The sequence below is a fragment of the Gymnoscopelus microlampas genome (genome assembly GCF_963454915.1).
Source record: "Gymnoscopelus microlampas genome assembly, chromosome: 15".
Taxonomy (NCBI): Eukaryota; Metazoa; Chordata; class Actinopteri; order Myctophiformes; family Myctophidae; genus Gymnoscopelus; species Gymnoscopelus microlampas.
Genome location: NC_139952.1, coordinates 32,443,938 through 32,462,864, shown reverse-complemented (window position 1 = coordinate 32,462,864; position 18,927 = coordinate 32,443,938). Strand labels below are relative to the sequence as shown.

The 18,927-nt window shown below is 41.9% G+C and overlaps 1 protein-coding gene across 1 annotated transcript; it reads left to right on the top strand.

The window, feature by feature from the left end:
* The first annotated feature begins 5,153 nt into the window (after positions 1-5,153).
* azin1b (antizyme inhibitor 1b) lies at positions 5,154-18,759 on the top strand. The gene is made up of 11 exons (XM_084079685.1): positions 5,154-5,336; positions 7,902-8,045; positions 9,252-9,449; positions 10,786-10,959; positions 11,993-12,165; positions 12,621-12,834; positions 13,894-13,968; positions 14,368-14,533; positions 15,017-15,132; positions 15,937-16,154; positions 16,605-18,759. Exons 3-11 carry the CDS (start codon positions 9,348-9,350, stop codon positions 16,666-16,668), a joined length of 1,302 nt encoding a protein of 433 aa, XP_083935811.1. The 5' UTR covers positions 5,154-5,336; positions 7,902-8,045; positions 9,252-9,347; the 3' UTR covers positions 16,669-18,759.
* The last annotated feature ends 168 nt before the right edge of the window (positions 18,760-18,927 follow it).

Genomic DNA, 18,927 nt, shown 5'->3' with positions numbered 1-18,927 from the left:
TCTGTCTCGTCTTGGCGTGGTGGACAGGGACAGAGTCAACCTGGCCCTGTACATATTCTTCTGCCAGTGAAGAAAAAACACTCTCACAGTGAGTGATATGTAGTTACAAAAGGTAAAATACATTAGGTTTTTGCTGTAAGCTCTGGGAATTCTGACAACTCGTCCAGAACATCCAGAACATGTCAATGAGCTGATCCTCTTTTGTAGTTAAGCTTGAAGTACTTTTGGAATTTAAGCATAAGCCTCCTCAAATGACCACTGATAATGATGATAATGTTACGAAGTTTCTCCAAAATAAAAACTTCACTTTCCTCCATTGGGAATGTATGGTCAGGGACCACATGCAATACCTTCACAGACCACCAGTTGAAACCCCCTGCCAAGCCGGAAGCACCACGGTGTGGGTGCATGGATTCGAACCCCTAGACTCCACGTGGTGGGCAGGTACTTTACCCCTGCACCACCTGAGTGCCGTTGTTTGGGTTTCCAGTAAAGAAAGCCAGCCTTCAGACTATCAACGTCTTGTGCTTGAGTGAAGTACTGGCTTTTCCTCGTTGTTTACGATGCCAATGTTTTCTGGGCCACAGTGAGAACACAAAGTCCCCTGTTGAGACTTTCTTAAAAGGTCATCATGGCTAGAATGGCTTGACTATTATCAACGTATGCCCTATTTTATCATTCATCATACAACGGTGTCGCACAGTGTAAATAGACATTCTACAAGCTACGATTTGTTAGCTTGTAGATCTGTTATTTTAATGTATTTCGTTTTTTCCGACCTATAATGACATTCCCTAAAAAGCGATGTTATGCTTGAAAACCACTTCCCTGTGTCATTCATTCACTGAACTCCTGACCGACGACCACGCTCACTGAAGCAAGACGGGTTCATCTAATATAATGGATTGGAGTTCATAAAATTACACTTGTAGCAAGAGTGTGAGATGTTAAATGATGTGATGAGGAATTGTTGACAAATCAACTCTAAAGGTACCCAATAAGCCCTTAAATCTAAACAATCCCCTGCATTCCATGAAATGTTGGCATGGGCTCAAATACTGGGCCAAAGGCGTGTTTTGGGCATTCCACCTCTGAAGTCCTAAATTCTAATTCCATTAATTTGTGCTCAAACCAAACAGTGTGTTCAGTAGTGTATTGCAGTGGTTCTCAAACATTTTCATCTCAAGGACCACCGTATTAAGCTGACCCCCATTTGAAAGGATTTTGTGCCAGGGATTTTTTTTGTTGTAAGATTTGATTTGGTATATTTGGTAAATTAAACTGTTCCTCATTTTGCTGGGGGACCCCCTGGAACCCCCTCAAGGATCACTGGGGGTTCCTGGAGCCCACTATGGAGTTAGGGGTTCAATAGTGCGAGATCACTATACTGACTCCTCATGCATCACAAGAAATAGGCTGAGATTAAATCTGGATAGTAGGGACGAGCTGGTTGCTCAGCCAATCAGGGGTTCAGGGCACATACAGTAATGAAATTAACTGCAGATGATGTCAGGGGATACAATTAATTTGACTCATGATTTGTGTCACCACTTATTTCAAGATTCAAGACGGTTTAATTTGTCACTCTCTCATACAGGTATACAAGACTAGCAACAATACAATATAACAACAAGATAATAATAACAATAATAACTAGAAAAAGTGCTCCTCGGAGCACAAGTCTCCGCCAGCAGACTTGTGTTGGGAATGTTGGGAATGTTCTAATTCTTATGTTCTAATTCTTACAAAAAATAGAACATGTTACTGTGTCATAGTAACATGACACAAGTGTCCTATCCGTCTGTATAAGTGTCCTATCCGTCCTGTCTGTATAAGTGTCCTATCCGTCCTGTCTGTATAAGTGTCCTATCCGTCCTGTCTGTATAAGTGTCCTATCCGTCCTGTCTGTATAAGTGTCCTATCCGCCCTGTCTATGTAAGTGTCCTATCCGTCCTGTCTGTGTAAGTGTCCTATCCAATTGTTACAGTATCCGCCATTTCTCAGCCATTTCGTGATTATTCCTGTCTTACCTCACTTTGAAAGAGGCACAGCCTCTTTCAAAGTGACACATGTATTTATAGGCCGCTATACGTCACTAGCCAATCAGATCACACTATTTCACCGTATTGTCACGTGTCACGTGAGGCTTGACCAATGTTAGTCCCAGTTTCAGAAAGTGAAAACAAACTCTCCTGGCGGAGACATTAATGGGGATTTAGTATCTGGTTTTATAGAGTGTGACGTAAGTATAAATACACTTATATAATTAGTACATTGGTGAAAATTATTCTTGAAGTATCATTCCCTTCATCTCTCTCTCTCTCTCTCTCTCTCTCTCTCTCTCTCTCTCTCTCTCTCTCTCTCTCTCTACCCTCTGATATAGGCTCATAGCCTCAAACCTTGATGATAATTTGAACTCAACAATAGGGCATACAGTACAGAAAGTCAAGTTCAGTCAGGATGTGAACAGATTCACTCATTTTATGTTATTCATGCAGGCTTTTCTTTGCTTGGCTGATTTATAGCCTTTTTGTACCAGTAAACCTTCTGTATCCTTCTCATCCGACTCAACTGGAGTTCAACAGAGTTGTTCTTTTGGCAGTCAGACAAATGTCTTTGGGGCTCATGGGTTTTTGCCAGAGACAAATCAAAGATTTGGCTGAGTACTCATTGACACATTTTTTATGTAATTCATTCAACAATCTCTCTGTGCTGCAGAGCGGGTTAGTTATGTAAGACTTTTGCTTTTATTTGGGGCAGCTTCTTTGAATCCTCAAGACAAGGTAAGGCAAGTTTATTTGTCTAGCACATTTCATGCACAAAATGTTCCCAAACCTCTTTTCTCTTTAACCACTTAAAGCAGTCAGTTGACCCGTAGGGTTATATACTATAGGCCCCCTACTATTTGTGTTGTGCACTAAATCAGTGCACAGCACCCCCCAGGGGGGTTCCCACATGACAGTAAAGTGACAATTGAATGCCTTTTTAATCCAGAACTGTACAGAAATTCCTGTGTAATTTAAATAATCTAATCTAGAAAGACTTTCTGAATATGTCTAGCATAATGCCTGTCCAAATAAACACCTGTTCATGGAATGACTGTGTTTTGCACTTTTTATGCATGATAGCATGTCACTTTCCGTACAGACAAGCCTCACTTCTTGTGAAATCTAATCCCAGCCCCCCAAAAAAAGACTTTGCCTTGTCTTTGTCTTGACCTCTCATGTTTATATTTAACTTTTCTCTATTAATATTTGAAAAAGGGTCAAATGAACAATTCTTTGTGAGTTGTGACTGTAGCAAAGATGATCAGTGCTTCTTAACCATTTACTTTACTTTACTTTATTTGTTTATTTAGACGGGACAGAGCATATTAATGAACACCCCACAAAAATGCAATGTAAATACACCGGATTTAGAAAGAATGCTCATTTTCATCCGTAGTCCCCACAGAAAACATTAAACAGGCGACAAAACACAATAACAATAGACAAAAAACACTGACAAAGGCAAAGAGAATACATAAACACATAATACATATGTATACACATACATACATGTATTTATACATTTATGTACGTACACATACACATACATAAACACCAAGTTCACATACTGTACATACATACCTACATGCACATTTAAACCCATCTCCACCAGAGTAGCTACTCATGGACTCCCTTCCTTTTCCCCCAACACCAAATATCTTTGCAGAAAATATTTGATCTACAAGCTCACAACGTGTCGCATTGTGACACCTTGTGAGCAGAGCTTGTAGAATGGATGTTTTCGCAGAATGTTTACCCCAGAATATAGAGACACTACTGACTACTACACGGTTCAAATGGCTACAGTAATACTAATATAATGTCAGCTTTAAGCCAAGGGTACAAAGTTTCAGTCACACCCTCAGTGATTATGTTTGATGAACTTTGGAAATGCAATTAAAACATTTCAAAGAGTAAGTTGACATGGTGAGGTGTGTATTCATTGTGGACGGTGACAATTCAGTATTTCAGCATTCTGCTAAACACTAAATGTAAGTAGTAGAACGTTAAAGTAAACGTTGTTATTCGGATTTGTTGAAAAGATCGATTGAGTTAAAATCCCTGCTTTATCTCTGCTTTGCGATGAGAATAATATGAAACCAAGTGGTGAACGGCACACTTTTTCTGACAAGAATCCTGTACACTTATACAGGTGTTGTGACTAGATCCATTTATTTATTTATTTTTTGGTTACGTGGTGGTTGTTAATGCGCCTTTGCAATTGATCAGTTTCTAGGCACAGAGGGACCCTGGTAGGAAAAGATGGTTTGATTTACATGAAATGTAACTAAATACGAATGTCTTAATGTCATATTTGTACATAAGAAATACATTCATAGTGGTGTATAGTACTGAAAAATATTATTGAAATAATCACTCTTTTTGTATGTATATTATAATTTCAAGTAATAATAATAATAATACCTGGAATGCACTTTTCTAAGTACTCAAAGTCGCTTTACGTGTGTGGGGGCCAGGGGGAGAGGGCGAAAAAACAAACAACTTTTAAGGAAAAAAGAAACTAAGATAAGGCAGAGTAAGTAAGTATAAGTATAAGAGTAAGTAAATTGAATCACAGTGAAAAGTAAATATTGACTTGGCTGCTAACCCAATCAAGGGACCTTGATGGTCCCTGGACCCCAGATTGAGAACCAAATAGACCACGAAGGAAAATAGTTTCATTCAGCTCATGCAGAAAAACCTCAAAAACAACAGCATTAGGAACAATTGAGTGCTATGGAACCGTCATCTACAGCATATATATGGAAGGTTTTGGGGAGGTTGCATAACCCAAAATAACAAATCCCAGTGGTGGAAAAAGTAGTGGTCTGAGATGTAGTGGGGTAGAAGTAAAAGTATTGAAAATTGTAATGAAGGAAGTTAAAATACCTCAACATTGGACAGTAGGCCTACATTACTTGGGTAAATGTACTTGTACTAGTTACGGTAATAATAACGATAAATAATTCGGAAATACATATTTGGTGGTGGTTGGAGAGCGGCGGGACGTGATTGGTCGAACTTGAACGACGAAGGCCCCGCCCCCGGGCGGTTGACTACGGTGGTCGCACTACTTCCTGTCCGTATTCATTCTCCTCCCAGCAGCCGATAGAGAGAGACGCACACACACACTACCGCTCCACTGCTCCGTCCCTCCCCGCACACACACACTAAGCATATGGCACCAACAGGCCGCTTTCTTTCTTACAACGTTGTGCCCACTACTCTTTAAAAATTCCGCCGAAAAAGAGAAGACGATTTTCCAAGACATTCTGGCCGTTATCCCACGTAAGTAACGCCGTTTAGTATCATATGTGACTTGTTTCTGTTTGTTTCTCCGTTGTGAGTGACTTCCATGATGAGCCCCGCGGGTTGAGCAGCAGAAGCAGTGTTGCCATGTCGGCCACTCGGCTTATTATAACCTGATTATAACCCACTTTGGGCTTATTTTGCTGTAAAGTCGCTTGTAAATATTGGTGTTTGCGATTCTTTTGGGGCTTATTTCTAAAGTGTAGGGCTTATTTGGCCTAATTAATATTTAAACCAGTGGTTCTCAAATATTTTCATGTCATGAATGATGAACACTCAAATTGAATATGTATGTGTCCCCTTAACCCCCATCTGAAAATGTTTTGTGCCAGATTTGTGTTGTTATTCCACATTTTATTTTCAAGATTTAAAAAACAAATAGCAGATCTACAAGCTCACAGTGCTTGTGTTGTGAGCTTGTAGGTTATTTTCTGTGGTTTAAAGTGTTATGTGTCGCTTCTTTTGGACTTGTTTCCTAGACCTTGTTGCTTATTTCTCTCACAAAACCTGGCAACACCGAGCAGAAGCGGAGCCACCATGGCGGCCGAGGCAATGCTAGGCGGCGGGCTGCTCTTTTCTGCTCGGCCGCACATGACACACCGCCACGGCCGATTCAGCCTGTTTATTCTCACCGTTACGTCGGATTATGTCGTGGATCAGAGCGTTTCTTTTGTCACACTGTACTGTAGATTTTTTTAGATTTTTAATATGCTTGCCGTTTTGAGATTGGGTTCTTTCTGAATGAACTGGAATGTTATGTAGCGACGTGTATAAATGTATGGAAGCTGTTAACAGCGCCACTAGCGTTCTCTATACACAGCCATTCAAATACAAGTGTCATGTTCAGCTGTATACACCAATGGTTCTCAAATCCGCAAGGGTCCATTTGGTTCCATTTGTAGCACCCTCTCAGAGTTACAAATTGATAACTGAAGCTGTTCAAGATCTATCTGTCACATAGGTACTAGTTTGTAGTTTCGTCACATGGTGGACATGTTATTACAACACTATTACAACACTGAAGTTAGATCCTTAAAATATCTTGTGCTTAAATCACGTTTATACCTTCAGATGTCCCTGATATTAACGACAGAGGGAAAATACAAGTGTCATCTGTATACACACGGTCCAATCCTCAGGGTTTTAGCACTCTGAGAGGGTACAAAATGGAACCAAATGGACCCGCAAGGGTACATTTGTACCCACTCAGAGTTACAAGTTGATAACTTAAGCTGCTCATGATCTATCTTGTCACTTAGGTACTAGTTTGTAGTTTTATCACATGGTGGGCATGTTATTACAACACTATTACAACACTGAAGTTAGATCCTTAAATTAAATCATGTTAATACCTCCATATTTTGTTCAATGTCTCTGGTATTAGGAGAGAGGGAAAAATGTGTCCCTGGCTGCAAAGTTTTCTAACTGGGCACCAGAGTGCTTGTATTGTTGTTATCAAGCATTTAATAGTGACATATGTGTTGACATTGTATCAGCACCTGTCTTAGTCATTTGGTTTATTTTTAACTAGTTATAATGGATGTTTTTACAAGGTTGGAATGTAAGCCATTAAGCCCAGCCACATCACAGTTACCCTAAAGAGAAAGTTACCTAATGTATTGATTGTGTCGGTTACGTTTAGAACAGAGGGGCAGAGAGCAAATATGACTCAAGGTTGTTGGTTAACTCTTTTAACCTCAAGACAGCGAGAGCACTACTGTTACTGTAAGCCACCCACTGTAGCTGTAAGCCACCCACACTAGCCTGTGACAACAATGTTCTTTACCTAACGTGAACACACGTGTATGCCTGCATGGTTGTACATGTCAGTGACTCAATTGTTTCCCCTAGGGCTCTATACCTGGCCCCCTCCTTTTCCCCTCTCTACACCAAACCTCTTGGCTGAAATATTAAATAATAACTATAATATCTGCAAATAATGCAGGATTTCTTTCAGACCAGTTCAGTCTAGGAACACCACCAAGACTGAATTGGTCAGCACAGAGACTAAATGTCAGACTAAACGTTGGAAGAGTGTAATTAACCTCTAATATGCTGTTATTTGAAGAATGTTTGGTTTTCACTGTTGCTTGCTACACTTGAACATATTTGTGACTCATAGTCATATTATTGTGTATTGTATCGCTATTGAGATATTTGGCATAACTATTGAGGTATGACATTTTGTCCATATTGTGAAGCCCCAGCGTGCGCAGGCACATGCACGCCCTCCAGTAGCACCTAGACTACGTTTTTTCCCTGCAGGAGACCCTGCAATTTGACAACTTTTGCCAAATGTTCGCTTATTATGATGACCTGCCAAGAATAGAGATGCTAGACCTCATGTTGCTTAGCAGTACAGTGTTCTTTTATTGAATTTGTTCCTTGTCCACAACCCTGTGGGAACGCCTTGCAACCCACTTTTGGATCCTGGCACTCTGGTTGAGAAACTGTGACATAAAACCGTGTCAGGTTTGACTTTGGCACACATTCTTTTCTATGCCTTCTCTATGTAACAAACTTTGCGTGCTCTTCATCCTGCAGGGCTCCCCCGTCTCTGCACAGTTGTATAGGCGCTACCCAGAAGGCCTAGGGGCGGCTCTCTACCGGGAGCACTTTGACTTTAACGCAGAGCCGCCTTGGGATCCTAGCTGATAGTGGGACACGTCCATCTCCTGACTTGTCCATGTGAGTAGCTGAGCACACACACATTTTTAGTAGTGAGTAGAACATGAAAATGTCAAGATTTCAGTAGATCTGCTATTTTCGGTGCATGACACCGATGTGCAACCAAGTATATATCAGGCATAATTCGTCTCCAAATGCCTAACCCCAACCTGAATCTTTTCCTAATTTATATGTTTTTTTAAAACCATAAAACTCTAGTGAGAGGACCAGGAAAGTTGTTCTCACAATGTCCATTTCTCAAATTCTGATATACTTGTGGGGACATTTGCCCTCACAAGTATAGTAATACAAGTACACTCTCTCACTCACACACACACACACACACACACACACACACACACACACACACACACACACACACACACACACACACACACACACACACACACACACACACACACACACACACACACACACACAATGTTATCATAACAGGCTATCAGTTGAGAACCAGGCAAATCCAGAATCAGCCATTCATTCAGTGTCTTCTGAGGGGAATGTGGCTGTCAGGTGTTCAGTGAAATGTTTGCAGTGTGTGCACTAACTCGCTGGTCTGATTTCATTTGACAGTGGGTTGATGTGAGAGTAGAGTCATGTAGTCTCTGACCGTCTGTCATGCATGAGGAAGTCACGTGTGCTGCTGACGTGTAACAAATCTGACATGTCACACAGAGTCCATCTCTTTCAAGTCCCGCTAGAAAATGTACTAGGGCAGCAACTGTCGATGATCTTCTCAGCGATTATTATTCAATCGATTACTTTTCTTTGATTAATTGAATAATTCATAGTTTATATAATCGACAATTGATTAGTCTGATTAACCACTTAATGTATACTTGAAATTGACCACTTAAGCCCTATTTGATTTCATTCATTTTTCCTTATGATGGCATAATCAAAACAGGGCCGCCAGTTCGAAAGTGGTGAAAAATCTGTAATATCGGCAGCAGAATTGCAGATATTGATGCAAAAAAAAAGAAGGCAAATCAATAATGACTGATATATTGATCAGATTGATATGTCGGTCTTTGTGGGTGAGAATGACCACTGTGGAACTGAAAGAATTGTGACGTACCGTGCATGTGCATCTGTTTATTCTAGATCTGGGTAAAAGTTCACTAATGTGTTGTCTGTGTGTTTCGTCTTGTCTCCTTTACTCAACGGAGCAAGCTTTTGACCTGATTGTTGTTTGTTTTCTTGTGTTAGTTTGTTGCATACCGGCAGGACCCCATCGGCTCAGTCTCCCCTTGACTCGCTGAACTCCTCTTTATGATTGTAAGCTTACTGGACTACGGTTGAGAGATGAAAGGACTTGCTGACGACCCCAGCTATGTCATTGACCTCCTGGAGGGAGGAGTGACCATTGAAGATGTCATCGACGGACACATCTGTGAACAGGCTCTGGTCAGTTCACAATACACCTGTTGATTGTTCTTTTTAAACCTCATAAAGACAGGGTAACATATCTTTTTAAATCCTGGAAAATCTAATAATGTGAAAAACAGTGCCCATGTTATATAATTTCACATTGTCACAACATGTGAACTTGAATGTTATTAGCTTTTAGACGTTGTTGTTGCTGTTAAGTATTGAAACGTTTCAGGACACCAGGTTTAATGTGCTTAATTAACTGCTTTGGAGCTCATTTCACATAAGTCCATCAGGAACATTCACCTGATTCTTATTTTGCCCCCTCTGTCGATTTTATCAGACACACTAATCCTCTTGACCCTCTCTGTCAGGCTAAATGGATTGGATAGGTATAAGCCATGTAATCCTGACCCCCCCATAGCTCTACTTTGTGCGTTTACACCTGTTTGCTACACAAACATTACCACATGAACTCTAGCATCCCTATTCTAGGGCAAACATTTGGCGAAAATAGCACATCTACAAGCTCACAACGCGTTGTGAGCTTGTAGAGAGAAATGCATGTGGTGTAGAGAGAAATGCATGTGGACCTAGTATAGCGCCCTGGGGGGCCGCGGTCAACTAAGTATATAGGGGTTAAGTGGCTTTTAAAGGTAGGGTAAAAGTAGTACTAGTCTATATCTGGACAACAATATCAGTTGCTTTTAAAAAATAATTATATGGAAATGACCTGCAGTGAGAAGTTCTCTATAACTGCTGAAAATGCAGCTGTGCGGGTATAAAGAATCATGACATAAGTAGAGGAAGTTGCTAGTTTTTCCATAGTTTATTCACTGTGTATAATATTGGCCTATAAATGTACATTATGTGTATCTCATTCTAAGCTAGCTCTATTTGCAATGCTCTGGAAGAAGCCTCTCTATTGTTAACTGTGAAATTAATGTATATTGATGATATACGGTAGGTATCCTTCATTAATACAGAGCTTGGGTGAGTTCTTCCACTTCCACGAAACCATTACTGAATGTTTTCTGAATGTTGGGGGCTGGCGGATTTAGCTGTTCAAACACCAATTTCCAAAATAAATATAATATTTATTGTTCATGAGAATACTGTTCTTAACATACGTAATTTGAATTCCGAGCGTTTTAAAATGAGCCATTTGCCCTGTCTTTAAAGAATCCCATTCTCTAGCAAGTTTTTCAGTGTCATTCTTAGTTTCTTTTTAACTGATGTGATAAGTCGCGACTCGGTCATCAATGGGGTGCTGGTCATGTTACAGGTCACAGTAACAAAGCAGCCTTTGACCATAATGGCCATAACTCATTGTGCTCACTCAGTGTATTCTTTATCCCCGATTTGTCCCCAGGCGGAGAAGAGCCCGTTTGTAGTTGGTGACCTGGGCGCCCTGATGCGGCAGCACGTGCGCTGGCAGAGCGTGGCGCCCCAACTGCGGCCATATTTCCCAGTCAAGTGCAACAGCAGTCCGGTGGTCATCGAGGTGCTCTCCTCCCTGGGACTTGGATTCGTCTGTGCCAACAAGGTGAGCAGGCTCCATATAAGAGTTCAGATCGCTACCATTTACCACAAGTAGGGATGCACGATATATCATTGTTCATCATCTAATATAATAATGGTATTGACCTGAAAATTGTCCTGATAGCTCATACCAAGATTATGACACATCATTGAAATGTATGTGCTCATCTCGTACAGTAGTGAAAGCAGTGTGTAGTGTGGTCATGGGTATTTTCAGCACAGTTGTTCATGCTCGATTTGTCATGTAGGAACCACAAGCTGTGCTGGTCAAATGGCTCGTATGAAAGCACTTGACCTTGTGGTCCAGTTATGTCATCAATTGATTGTTTGTCATCTAAAGACAGCTGTCCTCTCAGATTATGCAACACACTTGCCATATGCCATTTTACCACTTTTCTTTTTTTTTGCAGTGCTCACAAACACTTTAACCATTTTAACCTGACTTGACCGGTCTCCCCCAAGGGTCTGTACTTGGTCGTTGGTCCCCTAATTTTTTACCTCTCGTCGTTGAAAATAGCCAATCTACAAGCTCACAACGCGCCGTGATGCATTGTGAGCTTGTAGTTTGCTGGGGCTCATGTGGTTAAGCCTTATTTTTTTCTTAGGCGTACGAAAGTGTCGCACAGCGAAAATAGCCGAACTGCAATTTGATGAGCTTGCATGCTATTTTCACTTACAGTATGACATTTTCAATATAGGGACACCAGGGTGAAAGTGGTTTAATATTCCTAGTGTGAATCAAGCAGTTTATATTTGAATGAATAAAGTAGTTTGTATTTATTTCATTTTAACTTCTATTGTTGTATTTTGTTATTGTGTGATGTTTTGTTATGTAAATTGGTTTTATTTAATATAGCTGACTTGCCAGTCGTGGATTGACACTATTCTGTTGTTTATGAGAGGACCACAATGGAAATAAGTCCTGGACTTTATAGTGTTCTATCCTCGAATACTTTTTAGCCAACATGTATGATTTGTGGGTTATTTGCAATTCAAACAAGCCAAAAGTGTAATAATGTGTCCTGTTATCACCCCAGGCTGAGGTGAACATGGCGCTGGAACACGGCGTACCCCCAGACAACATCATCCTGTCGGGTGTCTGCAAGCAGCTGGCCCACATCAAACATGCCGCCAAGAACAACGTCCGACACCTGGTCTGTGACAACCAGGCCGAGCTGTGCAAGATCGCCCGCGCTCACCCGTGCGCCAAGTAGGTGACCACAACGAGCTGTAAAAGCAGGCCTGCTTATCTCTTGTTTTGATTCTCTGTGTGCTCAGCAGATCTGAAAAGAACATGATACAAGGCTACGTAATTGCAGTTGACATGGGAGTCAATCCATGTCGTTTTTGGATTAGTTTTGGATCAACTGTAGTTTTTATTTCTTGGATCTCGTAAATCTAACAAATTGATTTAATTGTTTTTTTTATTTTTTATTATAAAATAATTTCTTTAAAATCATTTAGTTTTTTCCCCGTTTCTATTTATTTGTGAGATAATAATGTGAATGATTAAAAAAAAATCATTCACATTATATTTAATGCCTGGTTTTGACCTTTTAGTTTTTTGTTAGTTATCATTATTATGTTTTCTTTGAAGTACATGTAAACCTTCCATCAGCGTTGTGGTTATCCTGTACTTGACGTTTTGTTCCGTCTTCACTACAGGTTGCTGCTGCAGCTGAGCACCGAGGCCCACGCGGCCGAGACCAGCATGGCGTTCGGCCTGTCCCTGAAGAGCTGCCGCCACCTCCTGGAGTTGGCGAAGGAGCTGGGCGTCCAGGTGGCCGGGGTCACCTTCCATGTCCCCACGTCCTGCCCGGACCTCCAGAAGGCCTACGCCCACGCGCTGTCGGACGCCCGCTGTGTCTTCGACATGGGGGTGAGCACACCTATGATGACATTTTCAAAGGTTTTAAGACGGTGGTTCTCAAACCTTCTTATTTCAAGGACCCCCAGTTTGATATACATAAGGCCACGGACCCCCACAAGTCAATATTTGCTCTGCTCGTCCCCAAATAAAAAACATTGACACCTCTCTTCTGAATTTCCAATAGCCTTGGTGAAGGCAACATTTATAAAATCTTCCTTGTGTTTTTATTTCCACGTCATGCCACATGATTGATAGTGAGGAAATCACAGGAGTCACTGTGAGGAGGTATTAGGCCTACTATTGTTATTTTAAGTAGGCTACACTGTTCCTCATTTTGCTGGGGACCCCCAGGTGTCCTTGAGGGGATTCCAGGGAGTCCCCAACTAAATGAGGAACAGTTTAAACACTCAAGCCCATTTTATTTTCTAATAGCTCACAGTGTGTTTTGTGAGCTTGTTGACAAATCCTTTTTGGGTTTCCCTGCACAAAATCGTTTCTAACAGGTGTCTGTGGCCTGTGGCCACATAGTACATCTTTTAGGGGTCCTTGACATGAACATAAGAATCACTGGGCTACACATAGTGGCAGGGACAGCGCAGCTAGAGCGGCCGCTCAGAGCAGTGTTTTCAGCTCGTGCTCAGTTTCATGTCCAGACATGTTCACAAGGAGGTGGGGGGGGGGGGGGTAAACCGTATCTGAGCTCAACAGACGAGCTTAGCAAAGAAAGAAGTATCAAGGAAAAAAAAACACTTCTAAATTCAATAGTTTTTTGCTTCATCACTTCCAATTTCACTTGTTTATGCTGTATCCCTGTATGAGTTCTCTCTCCTGATTGGGTACAATTGATATCCCGACCTGAAAATGTATTTTCTGTTTACCAAAGAGCTGGAGAGAGAGGGAAACCCCTGTTACTGAGCAAACACTATAGCAATGATTAATATCAGAAAATGGCTCTTTCACACTTTTTAACCCAATATTGAGATACTCACACCCTCTTTAAATGAGCATTGAGGATTTTACTGTGTACTGTAATAACCGAGTGTGATTGTTGGTTGTCACTCTGTGCAGGCGGAGCTGGGTTTTAGCATGAACATCTTGGACATCGGTGGTGGATTCTCTGGCTCAGACTATCAGCTCAAACAGGTAACCAAACAACTGCCTTCAGCCAAGTAATTAGTCCCTTACCAGTGAAATTGAATTATTTTTTTTATTACATTTGAGCATTGAAATGAAGTGTGCTGATCCTGCACACATTCTGCATATATTTCAAGTACAATGTAGGCATTTAGCTTGTATCCAGAGTGACTTACCAGTGTGTGTGTGATCAGAGTAAGCATGAACCCTAGTCAACAAACGAGAAGGTACAAGTGCAAAGAGAAGTGTAGTGCCTCAAAGAAGTGAACTACGTAAACATCAAAGCTAGCATCCTTCTAAATAATATTCTTAACATTAATCAGTTAAATTCATTTTTGTGTTTAATTGTGTAGCTCTACAAAGCTAATTTGCTGTATCTGCTTTGTGTGTGTGGGTGTGCGCGTGCAGGTTGAGTGCGCGGTCAGTCCGCTGCTGGATGCCTACTTCCCCCCGCTCTCCGGGGTGCAGGTACTCGCCCAGCCTGGCAGCTTCTATGTGGCCTCAGCCTTCTGCCTGGCCGTCAACGTCATCAGCAAGAAGGCAGTGAGCCAGCACTGGGACAGCCTGACTCCAGGTGGGTGATTGTACGACATATAGCAGATCTACAAGCTCACGACGCGTTGTGAGCTTGCAGATCTGCTTTTTTCGCTGTAGAAAAAACAGTAAATGGGTAAAAACATGTGATCACACATTTTCAAAATTTGCTCAAAATAGGGATGCCGGAGTTAAAGTACTTAAAGTCCAACACACCCTCAGACTCTATTTTTTCCCCTTTCTCCCTGCACCGTGCTTTCCCCTTGCAGTGAAAACGCAGCACGGTTGCCCGTACATGTCCAAATCGCCTCCGAGCTTTTGAGATTACCATTCACATCTAATCTAAGCGCGCCACGGTTTGCGCAATAAAACCCCGACCGTTACGTGGCCGTTGCATAACAGTGTGTCGCAAGAAAAAACGGCACAGATTGAATTCCCCACGTGTGGAGGTATTCACTTGAGGGAGGGCGGGCTGATATTTCACATCCTGCATTGCTGAAGTACTTCTGTGTATTTTGTACAGGAGACCCGAGTCCCGGCGGTGAACCTGAGTTCCTGTATTACATGAGCGAGGGCGTGTACAGCTCATTCAGCCACAAGCTGCTAGGGAGCGCCATCCCCACCCCGGCCGCGCACAAGGTAAGCAGCAAGCGAAGACCTACTGCTCCCGTTCCAGCCATCTGATAGCAACTCCAAGCTGAATGGAGAAAAGAGGCCACGAAATGAGGCCGACGATCAGGGGATAACTGGAGTCACCCGGATTCATGGGCACAAATTGTGCCCATGAAACGGATACTATTTTGTTTTACCAGGAAGAGATCGAGCATCTTGTTTACCATGCGAGTCCTGGCCATTGTAGTAGCTGTGCAAAATCATATGAACCACTTAGTCCATATTCCATACTTTATTCTGAGACGGTGTAGCACAGCCAAAGTAGAAATAAAATAAAGAAATTGTTATTTTAAATGAATACAAATATTTTCAGTATTTTGGAAAACGTATGAAACATTTTGAAAAGCTTTGGGCAGGTCATTATAGATAAACATAAAAAAGGGAAAATAACAGATCTACAAGCTCACAACATGACACAATACGACATTGCGAGCTTATAGATCAGTTATTTTTCGACAATTTACTCAAGTGGTTGGATATCTGGCATCAGGGCAGCGTAGGGATTCACAATCACAACGTGGTAGCGAAAAGCAGAAACGACACTGCAAGCCTTGCGGGTTGTTTTAATGCAGAACACAACAGTGGTTCTTCAAGTGTGGTCCCCACCCCCAGGGGTCCCCGAGGGGGATTCCAGGCGGGTCCCCAACTAAATGATCGGTAACACATGGGGGATCCGTAGCCTAAAGCATGGTGAACTGGGGGTCCTTGAGATGGAAAAAAGTTTGGGAATTGCTGGTTTAACTAATTTGACTGGCTCTCTCTCCCTCCCAGCGTGTGCTGCGGGCTGATGAAGCGGTGCACCCCAGCAGCCTGTGGGGCCCGTCTCTGGACCAGCTGGACCAGGTGGTGGAGCGCTGCCTGCTGCCAGAGCTCAGCGTGGGAGACTGGCTGCTCTTCCCCAACATGGGGGCGTCTGGCCTGCAGGATCTCAGCTCCCTCAGTGCCGCCCCCCAGCCTCCCATCTACTACACCATCTCCACATCCGACTGGTGAGTTTCCAGAGGTTTTAAGCCGTTCGCTGTCGGGTGGAAATGTCCAAAACTGTTACTTTTTGAGAAAACCGAAACCTGCAGTAAAATGGCCGATCTGTGATGCGTTGTGACGTTGTAGATAAACTGTTTTGGGCTATCAACGCAAGGAAACTAGACTAAAATCATCTACCGCTTTGGTGCTTCCCCATTAATCTGTTACTCAGAAGTCTGATTTCAAAAATCATAAAGATGTTGAATTGTTATTCAGGACATTTAGAAAAACTAATATTAAGCCCTATTTCGTTTGCCTATGATGATATTCCCACAATAGGGACGCCAAGGTTAATGTGGGTAAATGCCAACATGTGGAACATAAATCACCATATCCAATTTAAGCACAAGTAACAAAGAAAGTGTTTGAGAATGACACGATGTTGATCCGTTGTGCTTTTGCTTTGTGCCCCTCAGGTTTGAGATGCAAGAGGCTGGAGTGTCCCTGGACAACAGCACCCTGGTCCAGTACAGCATGTGACTCCGTCCTCTGTGGCTCAGCACACCCTCTCTCCTCCCTGCCTCCTCCTCCTCCCCCGCAATCCATCACACACATGGGAGGCAGGACCTAAACGCGGTCAACATTCCAGCCGACTTGGAAAATGCAGTGTCCTCCATTCAAATTAGTTCCCCCCCTTTTTTCTCTCTCTCTCTTTGGGAAATAAAGAAATGTTTAAATGTTCCATACCTCCCAATAACTCACCTTTATAGTAATTGGCAGGTATGGAATCATAACCCCCCCCCGTCCCTTTCGCTGCTTCCCCAAACAACCTGTCAAGCCGGAAGAACACCAGGCTAAACGTTATGCAACAAAATGGACGACTCTTGCCGAGATGGAGCCCCCCGCCCCCACCACTTAGGGGGCGGGGGGTACGTTTTATGTCCTTAAAAAAACGAAAATCAAATCCAGTTTACATATATGTACAATTGATTTTAATCTTGCTCTGTCTGTGCTGATTTACGTGTCTTTTGTAAATCACTTTTTGTCTGTTCAACATCAGTACATTTTAATGTCTATAGATGAATTTCTTTTCCTTCCCCTTGCGGTATTTAAAGAGAATCGGTGCTTTCGAGACCCCAACAGATGAATTTGTGACACCGACATAACCTGTTTTCTTTTATTGCAATTATTATATATATTCTTCTGTTTATTATTTATTGGATTTGAAGAACACATGCGTTAATAGGCTCCATCTTTAACCACTTTAACCCGAGCATCGCTATACTGGGCATGTCATAATTTGGCAAACATGCATCAAAAATTGCTACAATGTACAAGCTCACAACTGGTCGCGACATGTTGTGAGCTTGTAGATAGGCCCAAGGATAGACCCCTGTGGGACCCCGGTCAACTAATTATATTATAGGGTTCAAGTGGTTAATGTTTGTGTGCTTTTCCCTTTCCCAGGTTTATGCTGTGAACCATCCAACAGTATTCCCTGATAAGATATCGATGTATTTAATTTATGTCTTTGTTGAGGTTTTTTGTCTTTTCCTGAACGCTACATGGATTAAGTGTGTTGTGATTTGCCATTTGTAACCTCAGTGTTCTCACTTCGTTGGAAAGGCATGAAGGAACCGTTGTAGTATATGATCACGTCTACGCTGTGAGCCATCGCCCCCCCCCAACCCAGTAAAACCCAGCCCTCCAAAAAGGCACTCCTCTCTGAACTGAACTAAACTTGACGAGATATATTTTTCTTCCTAGTCTGTGATGTAGTGGGGTGTAGCAGTGGTAATGTTTTTAAGAAGATAGAGCCCAAATAATTTCAGAGCAAGGGGATGTGCCACGGTTGCTTGCGTGATGCTTAATTTATGCTACGTCGCAAGCCGAAAATAGCTGATCTACAAGCCCACAATAACTGTAGTTGCAAGTCGGTAGCGACGCGTAACATGACACAACATGTGGGTACAGGGTGAATATCTACAATAAATATGAAATGTGTTTATTTTATAATTTATAATTTATAATTATAATAACCTTTCACAATAACTTGTATACCAGCTATTTTCAGCATGTAACGCCGTCGTACGGCGAGATATGAATGGAACTTAAAGAGGTATTGGCCCTGATAATAATAAGGATCAGTATTGGCCCTGATCCTTATTACCCTTATTCAGCATCACTCCCAAACACTAGCTTTTAACCACCCGCAGACAAGGAGCCCCATTCAGGAAACCGAGCAGTGGAGTACATTAAAAATGAAAACACTCTGTATGCGACAGGTTGCCTATAAAATGGGACACCTGCCAGTTGTCAACAATAAGCCATTCTGAAGCAGTTTAAAAACCAAGTGTCTGTGTGGATGTAGGCAGCAACTCTTCCTCATGCCTGTCTAAAGTAAGAGTGAGGAACGTAACATGGAGTGTCTTGTACAGCTAAATGTCTAATATTGGTAAAGGTGACACGAGTTAACTGACCTGACAAATAATCCTGCCCCGGCGTGTTCCAAACAAGTAATGTATTTGGTAATTACTTGCAAAAGCACTAATGGACCATAGCCTGTTTTGACTGTAAATTGTGCTTGTTAAAGTAATGAAAGTGATTAATTTAATACAACTCTGACTGAAATCATTCTGTGGGATCTGTTTTTTCATTTTGTTCAGTGGTACTCCCACGTGAGACAGAGGTATTGACAACATCAAAATATACGTACTTAATTTGCTCTTCACTTTACCAGCTGGTAAAGGTGGGGGTGATTTTAATTTATGTGCTGCTGTACATAAAGTAGGAATATTT